The 15,040-nt window shown below is 35.1% G+C and overlaps 1 protein-coding gene across 11 annotated transcripts in view; it reads left to right on the top strand.

The window, feature by feature from the left end:
- The window catches only part of Ptpn13 (protein tyrosine phosphatase non-receptor type 13), a 189,038-nt gene that overhangs the window by 103,574 nt on the left and 70,424 nt on the right, over positions 1-15,040 (top strand). For 9 of the 11 annotated variants that reach the window (XM_047565871.1, XM_047565869.1, XM_047565873.1 and 6 more), the window contains 6 exons: positions 6,758-6,980; positions 10,211-10,285; positions 10,409-10,583; positions 11,743-11,896; positions 13,073-13,211; positions 13,867-14,019. In XM_047565871.1, coding sequence (XP_047421827.1) covers positions 6,758-6,980; positions 10,211-10,285; positions 10,409-10,583; positions 11,743-11,896; positions 13,073-13,211; positions 13,867-14,019 — 919 coding nt within the window. The remainder of the gene's footprint in view (positions 1-6,757; positions 6,981-10,210; positions 10,286-10,408; positions 10,584-11,742; positions 11,897-13,072; positions 13,212-13,866; positions 14,020-15,040) is intronic. The other 2 variants (XM_047565866.1, XM_047565864.1) reach the window with 1 other exon arrangement.

Genomic DNA, 15,040 nt, shown 5'->3' with positions numbered 1-15,040 from the left:
GTCCATTTTCCTCTGTTCTTCTTTTCCCTTAGGTTCTCTTCTCTGTAAGGTCTCAGGAATTCATCCAATTCTATAAAAGACAGGGTGTTAGAATCTTTTAGAATCGGGTTGGCTCTGATCAGTTACAATTTTTGATTTTTTAAGTCGTCTTTATGAATACAAAATAGTCAAAAAAGTGAAAGTGTGACATTAAAAGTCGTTGAGAAGTGCTGGTGTGGTGTCAAAGGCTGAAATCCCAGCTACTCAGAAGGCTGAGGCAGGAGGATCACAAGTCCGGCACCAGCCTGGGTCAACTTACTGAAACCCTCTCTCAAAATAGAAGTAAAAAGGACTAAGGATGTAGCTCAGTGGTTGAGCACCTCTGATTTCAACCCTCAGCATTGAAAAAAAAAAAATCTGTAAGAAGATAATGAATCTTCATTTCTAAAAGGATATACTTCTTTTGAAAGGTTGTAATAGGCTCCACCAGCAGGCTTTCAATGAGAATCAGTTGAATGAATAATGAGTAGAGTACTACTAAGTAGCCTATTATATAAAAAGTTAATTATTCACTGTCTGGCTTAAAAGAGGCTATTTTTTTTTTTATTGTAAACAAATGGGATACATGTTAAGAGGCTATATTTTTTATGTCCTTCAATTGATGAATGGATAAAGAAACTGTGGTATATATATACAATGGAATATTACTCAGCCATAAAGAATGATAAATTTATGGCATTTGCAGGCAAATGGATGAAATTGGAGAATGTCATGCTAAGTGAGATAAGCCAATCTCAAAAAACCAAAGGAAGAATGATATCGCTAATAAGTGGATGATGACACATAATGGGGGGTGGGAGGGGTTAGTGTTAGGGTTAGAGTTAGGGTTAGGGAGGGGGGCAAGAATGGAGGAAGGAAGGACTGTATAGAGGGAAAAGAGGGGTGGGAGGGGTGGGGGGAAAGGGAAAAAATAACAGAATGAATCAAACAACATTACCCTATGTAAATTTATGATTACACAAATGATATGCCTTTATGCCATGCACAAACAGAGAAACAACATGTATCCCATTTGTTTACAATAAAAAAAAAAAAAAGAGGCTATATTTTTTAAAATCTGATTTGGGCTGTTTGGAGTTTATTTTCATCCTGAAATACTTGATGAATTTCTTACAAGTTCTTAGTGTTATTTGTGGTAGGCTAAAGATGATCATATTATAGCTATGTAATAGTTTGCTTTGTTTGAACCGAAAGAAGTCAGTAGTAAACATGTTGCTATGTATCACTGTCATGTGTATGCAGAAAAAAAAGATGTTGTTAATGGTAGGCTTTAATTTCAAATTTACAATATGATATTAGAGATCAAGAAATTGCTTCAGAATTATTTTTTTTTTTTGGTACCGGGGATTGAACCCAGGTGCACTTAACCACCAACATCCCCAGCCCTTTATAATTTTTATTTTTAGAAAGTGTCTTGCTGAGTTATTTAGGGTCTCACTGAGTTGCTGAATCAGGCTTTGAATTTGTGATTCACCTGTCTGTTTCCCTAGCTACTGGGATCACAGGCTTGTTCCACTATGCCTGGCCAGAATTTACTCTTAAAGTATAAAAATCCTTTTAGGCTCCAGTGCTACCAAATATAAGAAGAGAATCATTTGGAAAATAACAAAAACTTGCCCCTTTGCCCCTTAATTCTCTGAGATAGATTCATAGCTGTAAACTAATACTACATAAGGTAACCCTAGCCATGTGATTAAAACAATTAATCCACAGTTTTTAGTTTAAGTTATTAAATTCACTACATTAAAATTATCCCTAAATTAATGTTCTAGTATTTATTAAATTTATTTCTTTTTCTTTTATTTTGTGTGCCTTTTTAAAAAGTCATTCTATAATAGTTCTATACAGTGGCACACACCTGTACCCCCCACGACTTGGGAGGCTGAGACAAGAGGATTGCCAGGTTCAAGGACAGGCTTAGTAAATTAGCGAGGCCCAAAGCAACTTAATGAGACCTGTCTTAAAATAAAAAAAAATTTACAGGGCTGGGAATGTAGTCTGGTGATGAAGCACCCCTGAGTTCAATCCACAGTAACCCCCCCACCCCCAGCCAAAAAAAATGTCTAATATCTTATTTTCTTTGAGGAGAGCTCTAAGTATTTATTTATCTAAAGTAATGTTATGCTTGGATAATAGCATTTTATATTACTGTTGTGATAAACTCATTTGATGATTTTGAACTAAGGGGTAAGAACAAAGATCTGTACTTGATATCTTGATATTCCACTTTTCTTCCACCCTACTCCCCACCCCCCTTTTTTTTTGGTCGCACTGGTCCTCATGCATGCTAGGCAAGTGCTCTACCACTGACCTACATCCCCAGCCCTTTTATTTTGAGACAGGGCCTCACTAAGTTGCCCAGGTTAACTTTGAACTTGGGATTCTCCTGCCTCATTCTCCTGAGAGGCTGTATTTAAGGTATTTAAGGTGTGTGCCACCATGCCCAATGGATAGCACATATTTTCTTAATATAACAAAAGCATTTGGGGATGAACAGACATAAAAAGTCAAACTGAATTGCACTAAGCTCAGTGTTGAGCAAGAATTTTTTTTAGAATTTACTCTTTTCTATTTCTGACTTGGAGAAAACTTATAAATAGTGTTATGCCCTTTTTAGCTTGATTGAAAGAAAGAATAGAGGTGAAAACTGGAAAAATTATTGAGATCATGTGTTAATGATTTGTTTTTCATTTGTTAAAGAGATATTTCTTCAAAACAAAATTAAATCATTCTGTGAATATTTTATTTTTCTTAAGAATCTCAGGGCTGGGGATATGGCTCAGTTGGTAGAGTGCCCGCCTTGCAAGCACAAGGCCCTGGGTTCAATCTCCAGCACCGAAGGAAAAAAAAAATAAAAGAAAGAAAGAATCTCAGAAGTGTCAAGATTATGAAAGAATCTTAGTTTTGACTATTTCCAGATTTTATTTAAGAAAACCTTAACATTAAGTCTATCTTAGCTTGTCAGATTCATGTTTTAGGGAGGCTCTTTTTTGTTTCATGACTCATGGAGGAGAACCATGTGGTGTTCATAGCATCTGAGTTAGATTGAGCTCCAGGTAAAAGAAAACTAGCTCTAAGACAAGTGTATTGGGGTGTGTGTGTGTGTGTGTGTGTGTGTGTGTTGTCTCATGTCATTTGCCAAACTCTATTTTAACTAATTTCATCCTTTTCCTCCCACAAAAGTACACATTAACTAAAATACTGTCTAAATTCCCTATGCAAGTGCACAATTTCCTGAATGTATACAAAGGGTTCTGATAAATATCCTCAACATGCCGGTACACAAGCTGGAGCTCCTGTTTTGTTCTTGAGGTCACATATCTGTAAGATCTACAAACAGTACAGTATTTATACATGTTGCATGTGAACTCTTCTTAAAAAATTCCATTCCCTTTAGCTAGAAAGAAATGGCAAAACAGATTCAGACAGTGTTACTGGCTTCTATCACAGGGGTGGGGGGAGATTAGCAGGAAATTATGAGTCAGATGCAGCAAATGAGAAATTTTTGGATTCCAAGCTATCAAAAGTGTCTTTCAGTGACCCAAAAAGTTATTTAAAGCTGTTTCCAAAGAGCATCTCTAAGCCTTTTTATGTGTTAACTTTTGAAGTACAATTCATAAGTAGAACATTCCCACTGCTTCTGTGCCTATCTTCTTGTTGAGGTGACTTTTCTCCTGATTTCAAATAACCTACTTATTCATTCTTCACCAAAACAGATTTTCTGGATTTTTTGGATTATTTGTTTTTTTGTTGTTTGTTTTTTGTTTTTTGTATCTCAAACATTTCAGTCCTTATGAACACTTCTACCAGATATTATGTTGGAAGAGATAAAATGATAATCGTTTTTTTCTAACTGTGAGTCTTTCTGGTGTAAAATAATTTGATTGAAAGAAGTCAATATATTTTATGTAAATACCAAGTTTGAGTCCAAATATATTAATTCAAGTTTTTATTGTTATTTTTGACCCCCAAGTGAGGGTGAACCATAAGATTATACTCATTCACTCAGCAGTAATTATCCAGTACTCATCACACACTAGATGCTTTTAGGTACTGAAGACAGAGTTGTGAACAACACAGAAAAACTCCCTCAGAGAGATGTTCCAGAGATGAGAGATAGCCAATAAACCATAAAAATCAAGTAAGTAATGCACCATAATTTAGTGATAGTACTTTGAAGAAACATAAAGTAGACTAATGGAATAGGGAATATAGGAATGTGATACTTGAATTCTATTTTACACAAATGGTATGGTCAGAGAATGTCTCTCTCGAGGAGTGACTGATTAGAAAACTGAAGTACAGAAGTGATCCATGCAGATACTAGCAGGAAGAATGTTCAAGACAAAAGGAACAGGAAGTACAGTGGCTCTAAGATACGGGATGTATACCGCATGTTAAAGGAATAGCAAAAAGGGCAGTGTGGGTACAACAGAATGCATGAAGGACATTGTAACCAAGGTCAGGGGTAACCAAGTGGTCAGGACCCAAATCGGATCAGACTGTGGACGCTAAGTTGAGTACTTATGTTTCAAGTGTAATAGGAAGTTATTGGGTGATTAAAAACATGCAGGGCCGTGGTCTAATTTACATTATAAAGTGATTACTCTGTAGAACAGACTGTAGGAGTAAAAGACCTGTCCAGAGACAGTTAAACTGTTTGAGATGGGTACAGTACAGATGTGGTTGTTAGTGTAAAGTCAGATATGAATATCTTCCAGGTTCTGACTTCAGGAGTGCTGCTCAATTAGATGCGGAATTTATAAGAAGAAACATGAATGGTGCCAAGTTACAGTCCAAGCAATTAGTGAATGATTGAGAAGTGGATAAATATGGGGAAAATGTATCAAGAACTTGGTTTTAGAAATGTTAGGCTTAAGGTGCATATTAACATCCAAGTAGAACATGCTTGCTGATTTTCATTTCAAATCAAAGTGAGGAAAAGTCATCAATTGAGAGAGGAAGAAGAGGATATGGAGCTTTGAAAAAAGAGGTGGAACAAGATATAAAATAGTTCTTTAAGAAAATGAGTCACCAGAGTGTCATCAGGGCACAGGATATCAGCTTGGTTCTGCAGTTAAATGAGTATTGAGGTTGTATACAAATCAGTGATTTTTAACATTGAACCTTAGAATTCAGGCAACATAAGAGCAAGAGAAAGGTAATAGCCAGAAAGAGAGTGGTATAATTAGTAAATTAAAATTATTGACAGAGTCATGAATATATGAAGGAGGTTATTAGATGAAATGTACTAGAAAAATAAGCTTATATAGCGTATGGGAGATAAGGAATAGGAAATTTTGGAGGTAGCTTGATTATTGTTAATAGCCAGCATGACCACAGGTGTAGATTGCCAACTAAGAGAGGGAAGAGGCCAAAATGTTGGAAGACTCCTAAATCTATATATCACCACCAAGAATAATGATAGGAGTAGTGATTCAGAAAAAGACTGAGTTAGACACTTAACTCTGATTAATAAAGAGGGATAGCCAATAACACAATTAATATCTTGATACAGCAGAGTAGAAGATGTTATGATTTCACAATATGTACCTGAGGGGAGCTAGGGTTATTGGAGGAAGAGTCAACAAAAGTATGAAAGCTGAAATAAGAATTCAGGAGAATCTCTCTCCACTTCCAAGTCTCAATTATTTAGGCCTGTAAGAATTAAATGGGGGAACTACAGGGGAAGCAGTCTTCAGAGTATGCTGGAATATTCAGAGAAGAGGTGGAAGATCTAGATCTACACAAAAAAAGAGCAGTATAGCAATGCATAAAAGTACAACTGAGTGTTACTGTCTGCTATAATCTGTTTCTACCCACAGAACATTTCTGACAACAAGTATGTGGGGATTTTCTTCACATCAACTACGAGTTCTCCAACTCTCCAAACACTAGCTGAGTGTCCTACAGTTTAATTCATCCTCAACACTAAGTCCTTGGTGTTAGCATAAGATCCCACAAGTTAAAGGCTCAGCTCACAGCCCCACTTCAGATGAAGGTGCAAGTCCTGGGCTTCCTGTACTTCTGACTGACCAACTGTAAATAGGGGTTTCCCACAGCCGCCTCCTCAGGTTTGATATTTTGCTGGAATGACTAAGGGACTTTTTGGAGATTTCATTAAATAGGCATGACTGATTATTAACTCAGTCTCCAGGTTGTCTATTTTCCAAAGAGACTGGTGGGGAATGTGACTGAAAGTTCTAGGTTTCTAATTGAGACTTGCTTTTTCTGGAGACCGATCCCTAACTGAAGCTATCTAAGGTCCTACTGAGAATTTCTTCATTAGAACAATGCTTCATCACCTCGGAAATTCCAAGGGATTTAAGAACTCTGTGTTAGAAACCAAAGACAATCCTATCACCCAGGAAATTATGAGGATTTTAGAAGGTATGTAACAAGAACCAGGGTCAAAGACCAAATATTAGAACAAAAGATTCTTTGTTAACCCCAAATGCTCAGGAAATTACAAAGGATTTAGGAGCACTTTGTCAGGAAGCAGACTCTTTTTCTGTGTACACACACATATATACACACACACACAACTACACATATGTTATGTTACACTATGTAGTGTAGAGATTCTTCCAAGATGAAAACAATAAAATTCTTTTAAATTCTTGATATCCTACTTAACATGAAGGTTCCTTTTTATTAACCTTAAAACAATTGTTTTCTTCCCAAGTATTACTTTTATTTTCTTCTCTCTTCTGTATAGCAGACAATATGAAACACCCCTTGAAGGCAACTTAATTAATCAAGAGATCATGTTAAAACGGCAAGAAGAAGAAATGATGCAGCTGCAAGCCAGAATGGCCCTTAGACAGTCTCGGTTGAGCCTGTATCCAGGAGACACAATCAAAGCTTCCATGCTAGACATCACCAGGGATCCATTAAGAGAAATTGCCCTAGAAACAGCCATGACCCAGAGAAAACTAAGGGTATGTTGATTCTCAGGTTATTGCGTCTAAACTTGCTCTTGGGGAACTGTTAGGGAAATACTTCAAAAATTGCTGTATGATGTATCCCATGCTTTTATAATTATACCAAAATGGATTCCACTGTCATGTATAACTACAAAAAATAAAAATTGCAATAGGTAACCTAAAGTTGCCTATGAATGAAATTAAACTTTCATTAGTTTCCATTGGGATTACTAATTTTGGCAATATTTCAGTTTTGATCAAAAGATAAAACCACATTAATCTGCAAGCATTCATATACTCACATTAAATCCAAAGGAAGGAGGAAGCAAGTCTGCATCTACTATCTCATTGGGGGGATTTTAAAAGGTGTGTATTCTTCAATTTGGGATATTTTTCTTTAAACATATGCCCTTAAATATATTTTTATAAACATGAGCTCAAAATGAACATTATCTTCTTTTCTCATATAAGATATTTTGGACATTTTGTAACTTCAATAATATTGTTAGTGCTGTAAAGTACTCCATCCTGTGTCTTTATTGGATGTTATAATTTCTCAAGTACATTTTCAATTGTTGGACATTTTGTTTCTAACTTGTCCTTGCTGTGTTTAAAATCCATCTAGCTAAATCTTTATAACTTCCTTCAAGTAGAATAACCAAGCCAAAGACAGACATCTTTTAAAATATTTGATATATATTATCATTTCTCTTCAAAATTCTTGCACCAATCTATGCTTCTTACCATCATTCTTCTTTTACCATGTTCTTATCTACTCAATTTTATCTTTCTATCAGCCACCAATTTGATGAGTAAGGTAGTACCTCATTCATGTTATTTTAAAAATAATTTTAAAAGCAAATTAAATATTAATAAAAGTAAGATGATATAATTAATAATGAATTTTTTTTCTGTTCTTAGTCCTATACCAAAAAAGTCTGTTACTGTATTCTGTTTTTTGGTTTTTGGTTTTCTTTTTTGTTGTTGTTATTGATTGCTTCATAAATTTGTTTGGCTTTTTTTCCCCCAAAGAATTATCTTAAAAGCACATTTAAGTAGATAGAATTCAGATTTCCTATATAGTATTCTAAGGAGTAAAAATAATATTTGGGTGGTGAAAATCACTTTGAATTACAGATTAGAAAACTTGAAATATATTCTTTATGATGCTGTTATAAAACTTTATGTAAAAATTCAAACTTTTTTGTGCCTCATTGTTCTAATTTTTTAGTTGGGTTTTTTTTTTTTTTCTTCCCCCTTCAGTTCTGAGAATTGAACCCAGAGCCTTGCACATACTAGGCAGGGACTCTACCACTGAACTACGTCCCCAGATCCAGTCCTAATTTTTAATGTGGAATTGAGTTGTAATTTAAGACATTATCTTATTTTAAAGTTTTTAGGTTCCAATAAGATATAACTGAATTTAAGCTGAAAGGAAGAAACCCAATAAGGCTTTATTAATTTATCATTATAAGCAATATCCATAATTAGGTTAAAGTAGGACACCATATAAAATAGTGTGTGCTTCCAATCTGATAATTTAGTCAGCAGCTTAAAAGACACACAATATACATAACTTTCCTAAACCATGGTTTTAGAGAGCTAATTTAGAGCGTTGGTTCATTAACAATGCAGAAACTATAGATCCTGTCTTTACAGTATGCCGCTATTATGTATTATTGAAAAATCTATTTTCTTTTAAGGCAATCAATTTCTCATTATTTTGAAAGCAAACGTATCTATCTTCACCAGGGGCACACTATATCAATGATTAGATAATTTGAACTACTGGTTATTAAAGGACCACATAGTGTTTTTACTCTGAAAAAGCATAGGTTATATTTTTGAGACTGAAAAGGAGTACAGCATGTGGAACAAAAATTTTGCAATTGAATTAGTATTCTCTCCCAAAACATACATTTAATTTTTTTTCTATTCACCTTTTGGTGCAGAAACATTGTAACTAGCTTATACCTTATTGCCCTAGTTGATCTTTAATAGAGTCTGTGTTTCCCGTGGCATACCATTTTCATTTGTTCTACTCTACTTCTTTTCTTTAAAGGTATACTAACGTTTCATGACCATTGGTGATCCCTTAATGTCAAACTTTTACTTAAATGGTATCTGTCATATGTTCCACACTGTTAATTGGAGAGAATTCCCACACCAAGCAACCAAATGAACTGTAAAACAAAATGCAAAGAAGCCAAGACAAACAAAACTCCAGTACCTCTATTAGTTCAAACAGATGCATGTATGCACACATGCACCTCCTATATTCAACCTCTAGGCCCTACTTTCCTTTGCCTTTTACCCTTTGGGACATAATCTTTCAGACTAGTTTCAATTCTGCTCCCACCTGGAGTTTAACTTCTTTTAAGTTATCTTCTAAACCAGTGTTCCCCTCTTGGCTAAAGTCCTGGCTATATAAGAGGAGAGAGGGAACAGTGGCTTGAGGAAGTTCACTGTATAGGCTCTGCTTTCCCCTTCCTTTGAGTCCCCCATTTCCTCAGATATTTTCTTGTTGGGGGCATCTATGAGGGTCAGAGACAATGCGATCTCCATATTGTCCCTGTCACTATTTAAAACAAACAAGTGCAGCATTGCAAGGTTCCAACAACATGATGAAGATAGTATAAAACTGTATTTTGTAGTCACAAATTAGATGTCCATTAACTGTGACACATTGTATATAGGTTGAATATCATTCTTTAAAACAATTCTCTTACTTCATACACTAACAATTATTAAACTAAATCTTTATATGAGCTCGATAACTTTGTATTGTTCCAATAAATTAGTATTACTTATTTTATTTTTTATTTATTTATTTATTTTGGCATGGGGAATCAAACTGAGTACTTTAAGCATGATAAGGCTGTATTACCACTGTACACTCCCAGCCCAAGATTACTTTTTTTTTTTAAAGACTTTTTGAAGGCCAAATAATAAAAACTAATAAAAGACGGTAAAAATCTCAGCATTTTATGACATCCCTGGTAGGAAACAAACATAAGGGAAAACTGATATTGGAACTTTGTGTAAGGAGGCCTACCTCATTCCTGTATTTGGCAAATTCCAGCATACTTCCAGTACACTTCTTCACTGAAAGTTTCTGCATTTGTTTTATACCACCTAGTTCTGATGCAGTGCCTTTATGTGTAATTTATTATTGTTAAATTTTTTTCAAGGAAAGAGCTAGAATAAATGCTAAAAATTATTGATTGTACTTATGTGATTTGCAGAACTTCTTTGGCCCTGAGTTTGTGAAAATGACGATTGAACCATTTATATCTTTGGATTTGCCACGGTCTATCCTTGTAAGTAATAAAACCAATTCCAGTCACTCTTAGGAAATAATTTGGGTAATTTTGTTTGTAAGAACTGGCTTAAATACTTATATATTTACTTTAATAAATGCCATTTTTTTTTCTCAATTATAGACCAAGAAAGGGAAGAATGAGGATAACCGGAGAAAAGTAAACATAATGCTTCTGAATGGACAGAGATTGGAACTGACCTGTGATACCAAAACTATATGTAAAGATGTGTTTGATATGGTTGTAGCCCATATTGGCTTAGTGGAGCATCATTTGTTTGCTTTAGCTACCCTCAAAGGTACCAATACATTTTAAATCCACAACACAGAATGGAAACTTGGCAACAGGCTGACTTCCTATACCTATAAGGCCTCACTTCATTTTGGGAAATACTAACTTAATGAACAAGTCAGCACTAAGAAGTAGAAGTACTATCATTGTATAAATGTAGTTTCGTTTTTTGGTTTTTGGTTTTGTTTTTTGAAACAGGGTTTTGCTACCATTGCTCAGTCTCTTCTCACACTGCGGGGCTCACACATCCTACTACTTCAGCCTCCCTAGTAGCTGGGGCTATAGACATGCACCACCACACTCACTAAAAATAAAATAAAATGTAAAATTTTAGCTGTTACATTTTAGGACCATTACATATGTTAATTACATATATTTGTGTATGTGTCTGTGTGTGTATATGTGTTGGGAGGGTTTAAATATTCTGTACAAATGATATTATTGACTAATCCTTTTAGTTAGAGTCAATAATAGTTAAATGACGACATTAAAATATAAAAATAAAGTGTTGATTTTCATTCCTACTAGGTTTCAGATGGTAGCTCAGTAATAATAGTATTTGTTGAAGTAGTGCCATGGGTTACTTGCTTTACCAAGTGTTCTATGTTCATTTTGTCATTTGATCCTTATAACATTGTCATAAAGCAGGAACTGGCATTCTCCTTACCTATAGACAAGAAAATTGATGTCCAGAGAGGTAAATAATGTTTTCAATATTACAAAGGTAGTAAAAAGTGTGACCAACAGTTGAATCCAAGTTTTATTGTCTTTAGAAGCCGCTATTTAAAAAAAAAATTGAATTGTACTGCCAGGTACAGTGATGCATGCCCATAATCCCAGCAATTTGGAGGCTGAGGCTGGAGGATCACAAGTTCAAGACTACCTTCAGCAACTTAGTGAGACCCTGTTTCAAAATAAAAAATAAAAAGGTCTGGGAAAGTAGCTTCATAGTAAAGTGCCCCTGGGTTCAACCCCAGCAACAAAACAAAACAAAACAAGAACCATATTGCCTCTACCCATGCAGTACCTTAGAGCTCCCTGCCATACTTCATAATTGTCTTGTTTTATTCTTGTCTGATACTATTTTGTGCAAGTCAGACTGAAAAACGAAGAAATCAAAGAGAAACTTCTCATTTTATCTGAACGTTTTTCTCGTTCTGTTTTAGATAATGAGTATTTCTTTGTTGATTCTGATTTAAAATTAACCAAAGTGGCCCCAGAAGGATGGAAAGAAGAACCAAAGAAAAAGAGCAAAGCCACTGTTAATTTCACTTTGTTTTTCCGAATCAAATTTTTCATGGATGATGTTAGTCTAATACAGTGAGTACACAAGAATTTCTCATTTGCTCCTTTTGGCCCCTATTGTTTTGACTCTTTAGCTTACTGATACTAAATTGATTCTGATCATTGATCATTTCTTCTTTGTTGTAAAAGAAACAGCATAGGTTCCCTCCTTTTCATGGTTTTGTTTCCACAATTTCAGTTACCCATGGTGAACCATGATCAGAACATCTTAAATGAAATCCAGAAATAAACAGTTGATATATTTTAATTTGTACACCCTTCCAAGTAGCATAATGGAGACTTGTACCAACTTGCTTTGCCCTGCACAGGGTGTGAATCATCCTCTGTTTAGTCCATCCACCCCGTATGTACTACCTGCCTGTTAGTAACGTAGTGACTACCTTGGTGATCAGATCAGCTGTTGTGGCATCACAGTACTTGTGTTCAGGTAACCTTTATTTAATAGTGGCTCCAAAGCATAAGAATAGGGATACTGGCAATTTGGACTTGCCAAAGGGAAGAGATACAGTGCTTCCTTTAAGTAAAAGGTGAAAGTTCTCAATAAGGAAAGGAAAAAAATCATATGCTGATGTTGCTGATATCTTCGGTAAGTTATCGTTAATCGGCCTCTTCAGCAAATGGTGCTGGGAAAACTGGAAATCCATATGCAGCAGAATGAAACTAAACCCATATCTCTCACCGTGCACAAAACTCAACTCAAAATGGATCAAGGATCCTGGAATCAGACCAGAGACCCTGCATCTTATAGAAGAAAAAGTAGGTCCAAATCTTCAACACGTCGGCCTAGGATCAGACTTCTTAACAGGACTCCCATAGCACAAGAAATAAAAGCAAGAATCAATAACTGGGATAGATTCAAACTAAAAAGCTTTCTCTCAGCAAAGGAAACTGAGCCTAGTTTATAAACTTCATCATAGCTATGTATATTTAAGAAGAAACAGCATATGTAAGGTCTGGTATTATACATGGTTTCAGGCATTCACTTGGGTTTTAGAACATACCCACTACAGATAAAGGAGTCTTCATTATTTCCTTCATCATGATTTATTTACTTCTTGTACCTTTTAAAGGCTTAATAGGAGACTTAATAATAAACCATCTGAGAAACTAACTTTCTTTGTCTATAATAAAAAATTACCCCAAGATTCAAGATCAAATAAATGCCAAGATGTTTCTGTTTATTTTCTTTAGGCATACTCTAACCTGTCATCAGTATTACCTTCAGCTGCGAAGAGATATTTTGGAAGAGAGGATGCACTGTGATGATGAGACTTCTTTATTGCTGGCATCCTTGGCTCTCCAGGCTGAGTATGGGGATTACCAACCAGAGGTAGGATTTATTTTTTTCCCCAAAACCTCTTTTGGTGTTCTTATTCTTAGTGTTATTAAGGACTAAGCCCCATTGAAATGTTTGATGTTTGGATCCAAAGACTTACAGGCTAGTTTGGTGCCTAATTCCCCATATACATTAACTATGTACAATTGTGCAAATGGTATTTCTTTTTCTGTTTAAAATTGTTCTGCCTTGGAGTTCAGGGATATCTAGCACTTAGTCCTCCTTTTCCCAAGTTCTACTAGAGACTAAACATAGGAGTTATTATTCAAATATGGATTAGAGGGATCTTCTATCTTCAACATGGATTCACCCAATGATGGTCTGGGACAAAGCCTGATATTCCTAAATGTGAACCATATAAGAGACTGTGTCACCAGATTAATATCCTTCACAGCATTAATTAACTATAGTGGCATGAGGCCCTTGAATGTCACTCTCCTGAAGTTTGCCAATGAATTCATTTAATCTCCCTCACTGAATAGAAAAGAAATACTGATACACTTTCTCTAAAACTCATTCCTCAGAGAGACAATTAGAAATAGAAATATTTCATGTCTTAGCCAAGGCAAGAGCTTTAAGATAAGAGGAAGAGGGTTCACTCCAATGAAGAGCAAATAGAACCACTTAACAAAACCAATCTCCTTTCTAGGTTCATGGTGTGTCTTACTTTAGACTGGAACATTATTTGCCTGCCAGAGTGATGGAGAAACTTGATTTATCCTATATTAAAGAAGAGTTACCCAAACTGCATAATACCTATGTGGGAGCTTCTGAAAAAGAGACAGAGTTAGAATTTTTAAAGGTAAGCATGCAAGACTACAAATGATAAATACTGCAACTCTTTCAAAATAAGCAAGAAGTGTTGGAGGATATACATCTAAAACCTTAGGTACCAATAACTAATACTATGCATCATCTTATGTCACTTATTACTGACTAAAACTTGCTTAATAAAAGAGGGACTAAAGTTCAAAAAGGACACATAATTTTCCCAAGGTCAGTAACTACAGTGTGAAGCAAAATTACTATTTGAACCCATATCTGGTAATTCTGTTTTTTTCCTATACAGTACTCTCAAAATCAAGGTACATTATAAAGAGGAAACCATTGAATTTGTTGAATGGATATAAGAAGCAAGTTCATACTCATTCTAGAATTGTTTAGTTTTTTTCTAATAAGCCTAAAATTCAGTAACATCCTTTTAAAAATTCTATTTTTACTGAATGGTAACTAATTCATATAGGGATAGAGTTAGAAAAAATGGCTTTGGTTTGAGTTCTGCCAAGTTTCCTGTGAGACTGCAGACAAATAGTAATGCATTTGTGATCAAAAAAGATAATACCATATAAGCTTTCAATGCAAATAGCAACGTGTTTTATTGATAAAAGAAACTTTGAAAATGTTCTGTTTCAGCTCCCTAGGCTGTAACAGTATGACTTCTATTTGCCGATCTGTATTATAGAGAGTCAGGTGTCTCAAACCTATAAAAATCTATAAAGGTGCTTCATTCATAGAAATAAACCACCTTTAAACTAGGATTCATGGTAAGAAAGCCAACGTGATTTGTTTTGTCTGAGTCCACATTTAAAGATAGTAGTGCATTTTATACTTGTAGGAAGTAAGTTATCAAATTATATTTTTACCAACAAAGGCCAATGCGTACAGTAAAAATAATTTACCTTGGGATTTGTAGGCAGATAGTCTTGAATTTCAATTCTTGTTTCAACTAGTCAGGTGACCTTGGACAATATACTCAACCTCTCTGAGTTTCAGTTTTCCTCCTGTAAATAGCATGCCTAATGCATATTACATTACCCTACTCT

Source organism: Sciurus carolinensis, chromosome 10 (genome assembly GCF_902686445.1).
Source record: "Sciurus carolinensis chromosome 10, mSciCar1.2, whole genome shotgun sequence".
Classification (NCBI taxonomy): domain Eukaryota; kingdom Metazoa; phylum Chordata; class Mammalia; order Rodentia; family Sciuridae; genus Sciurus; species Sciurus carolinensis.
Note: the sequence above shows the minus strand (reverse complement) of the source record. Positions and strands in the feature narration are given on the sequence as shown.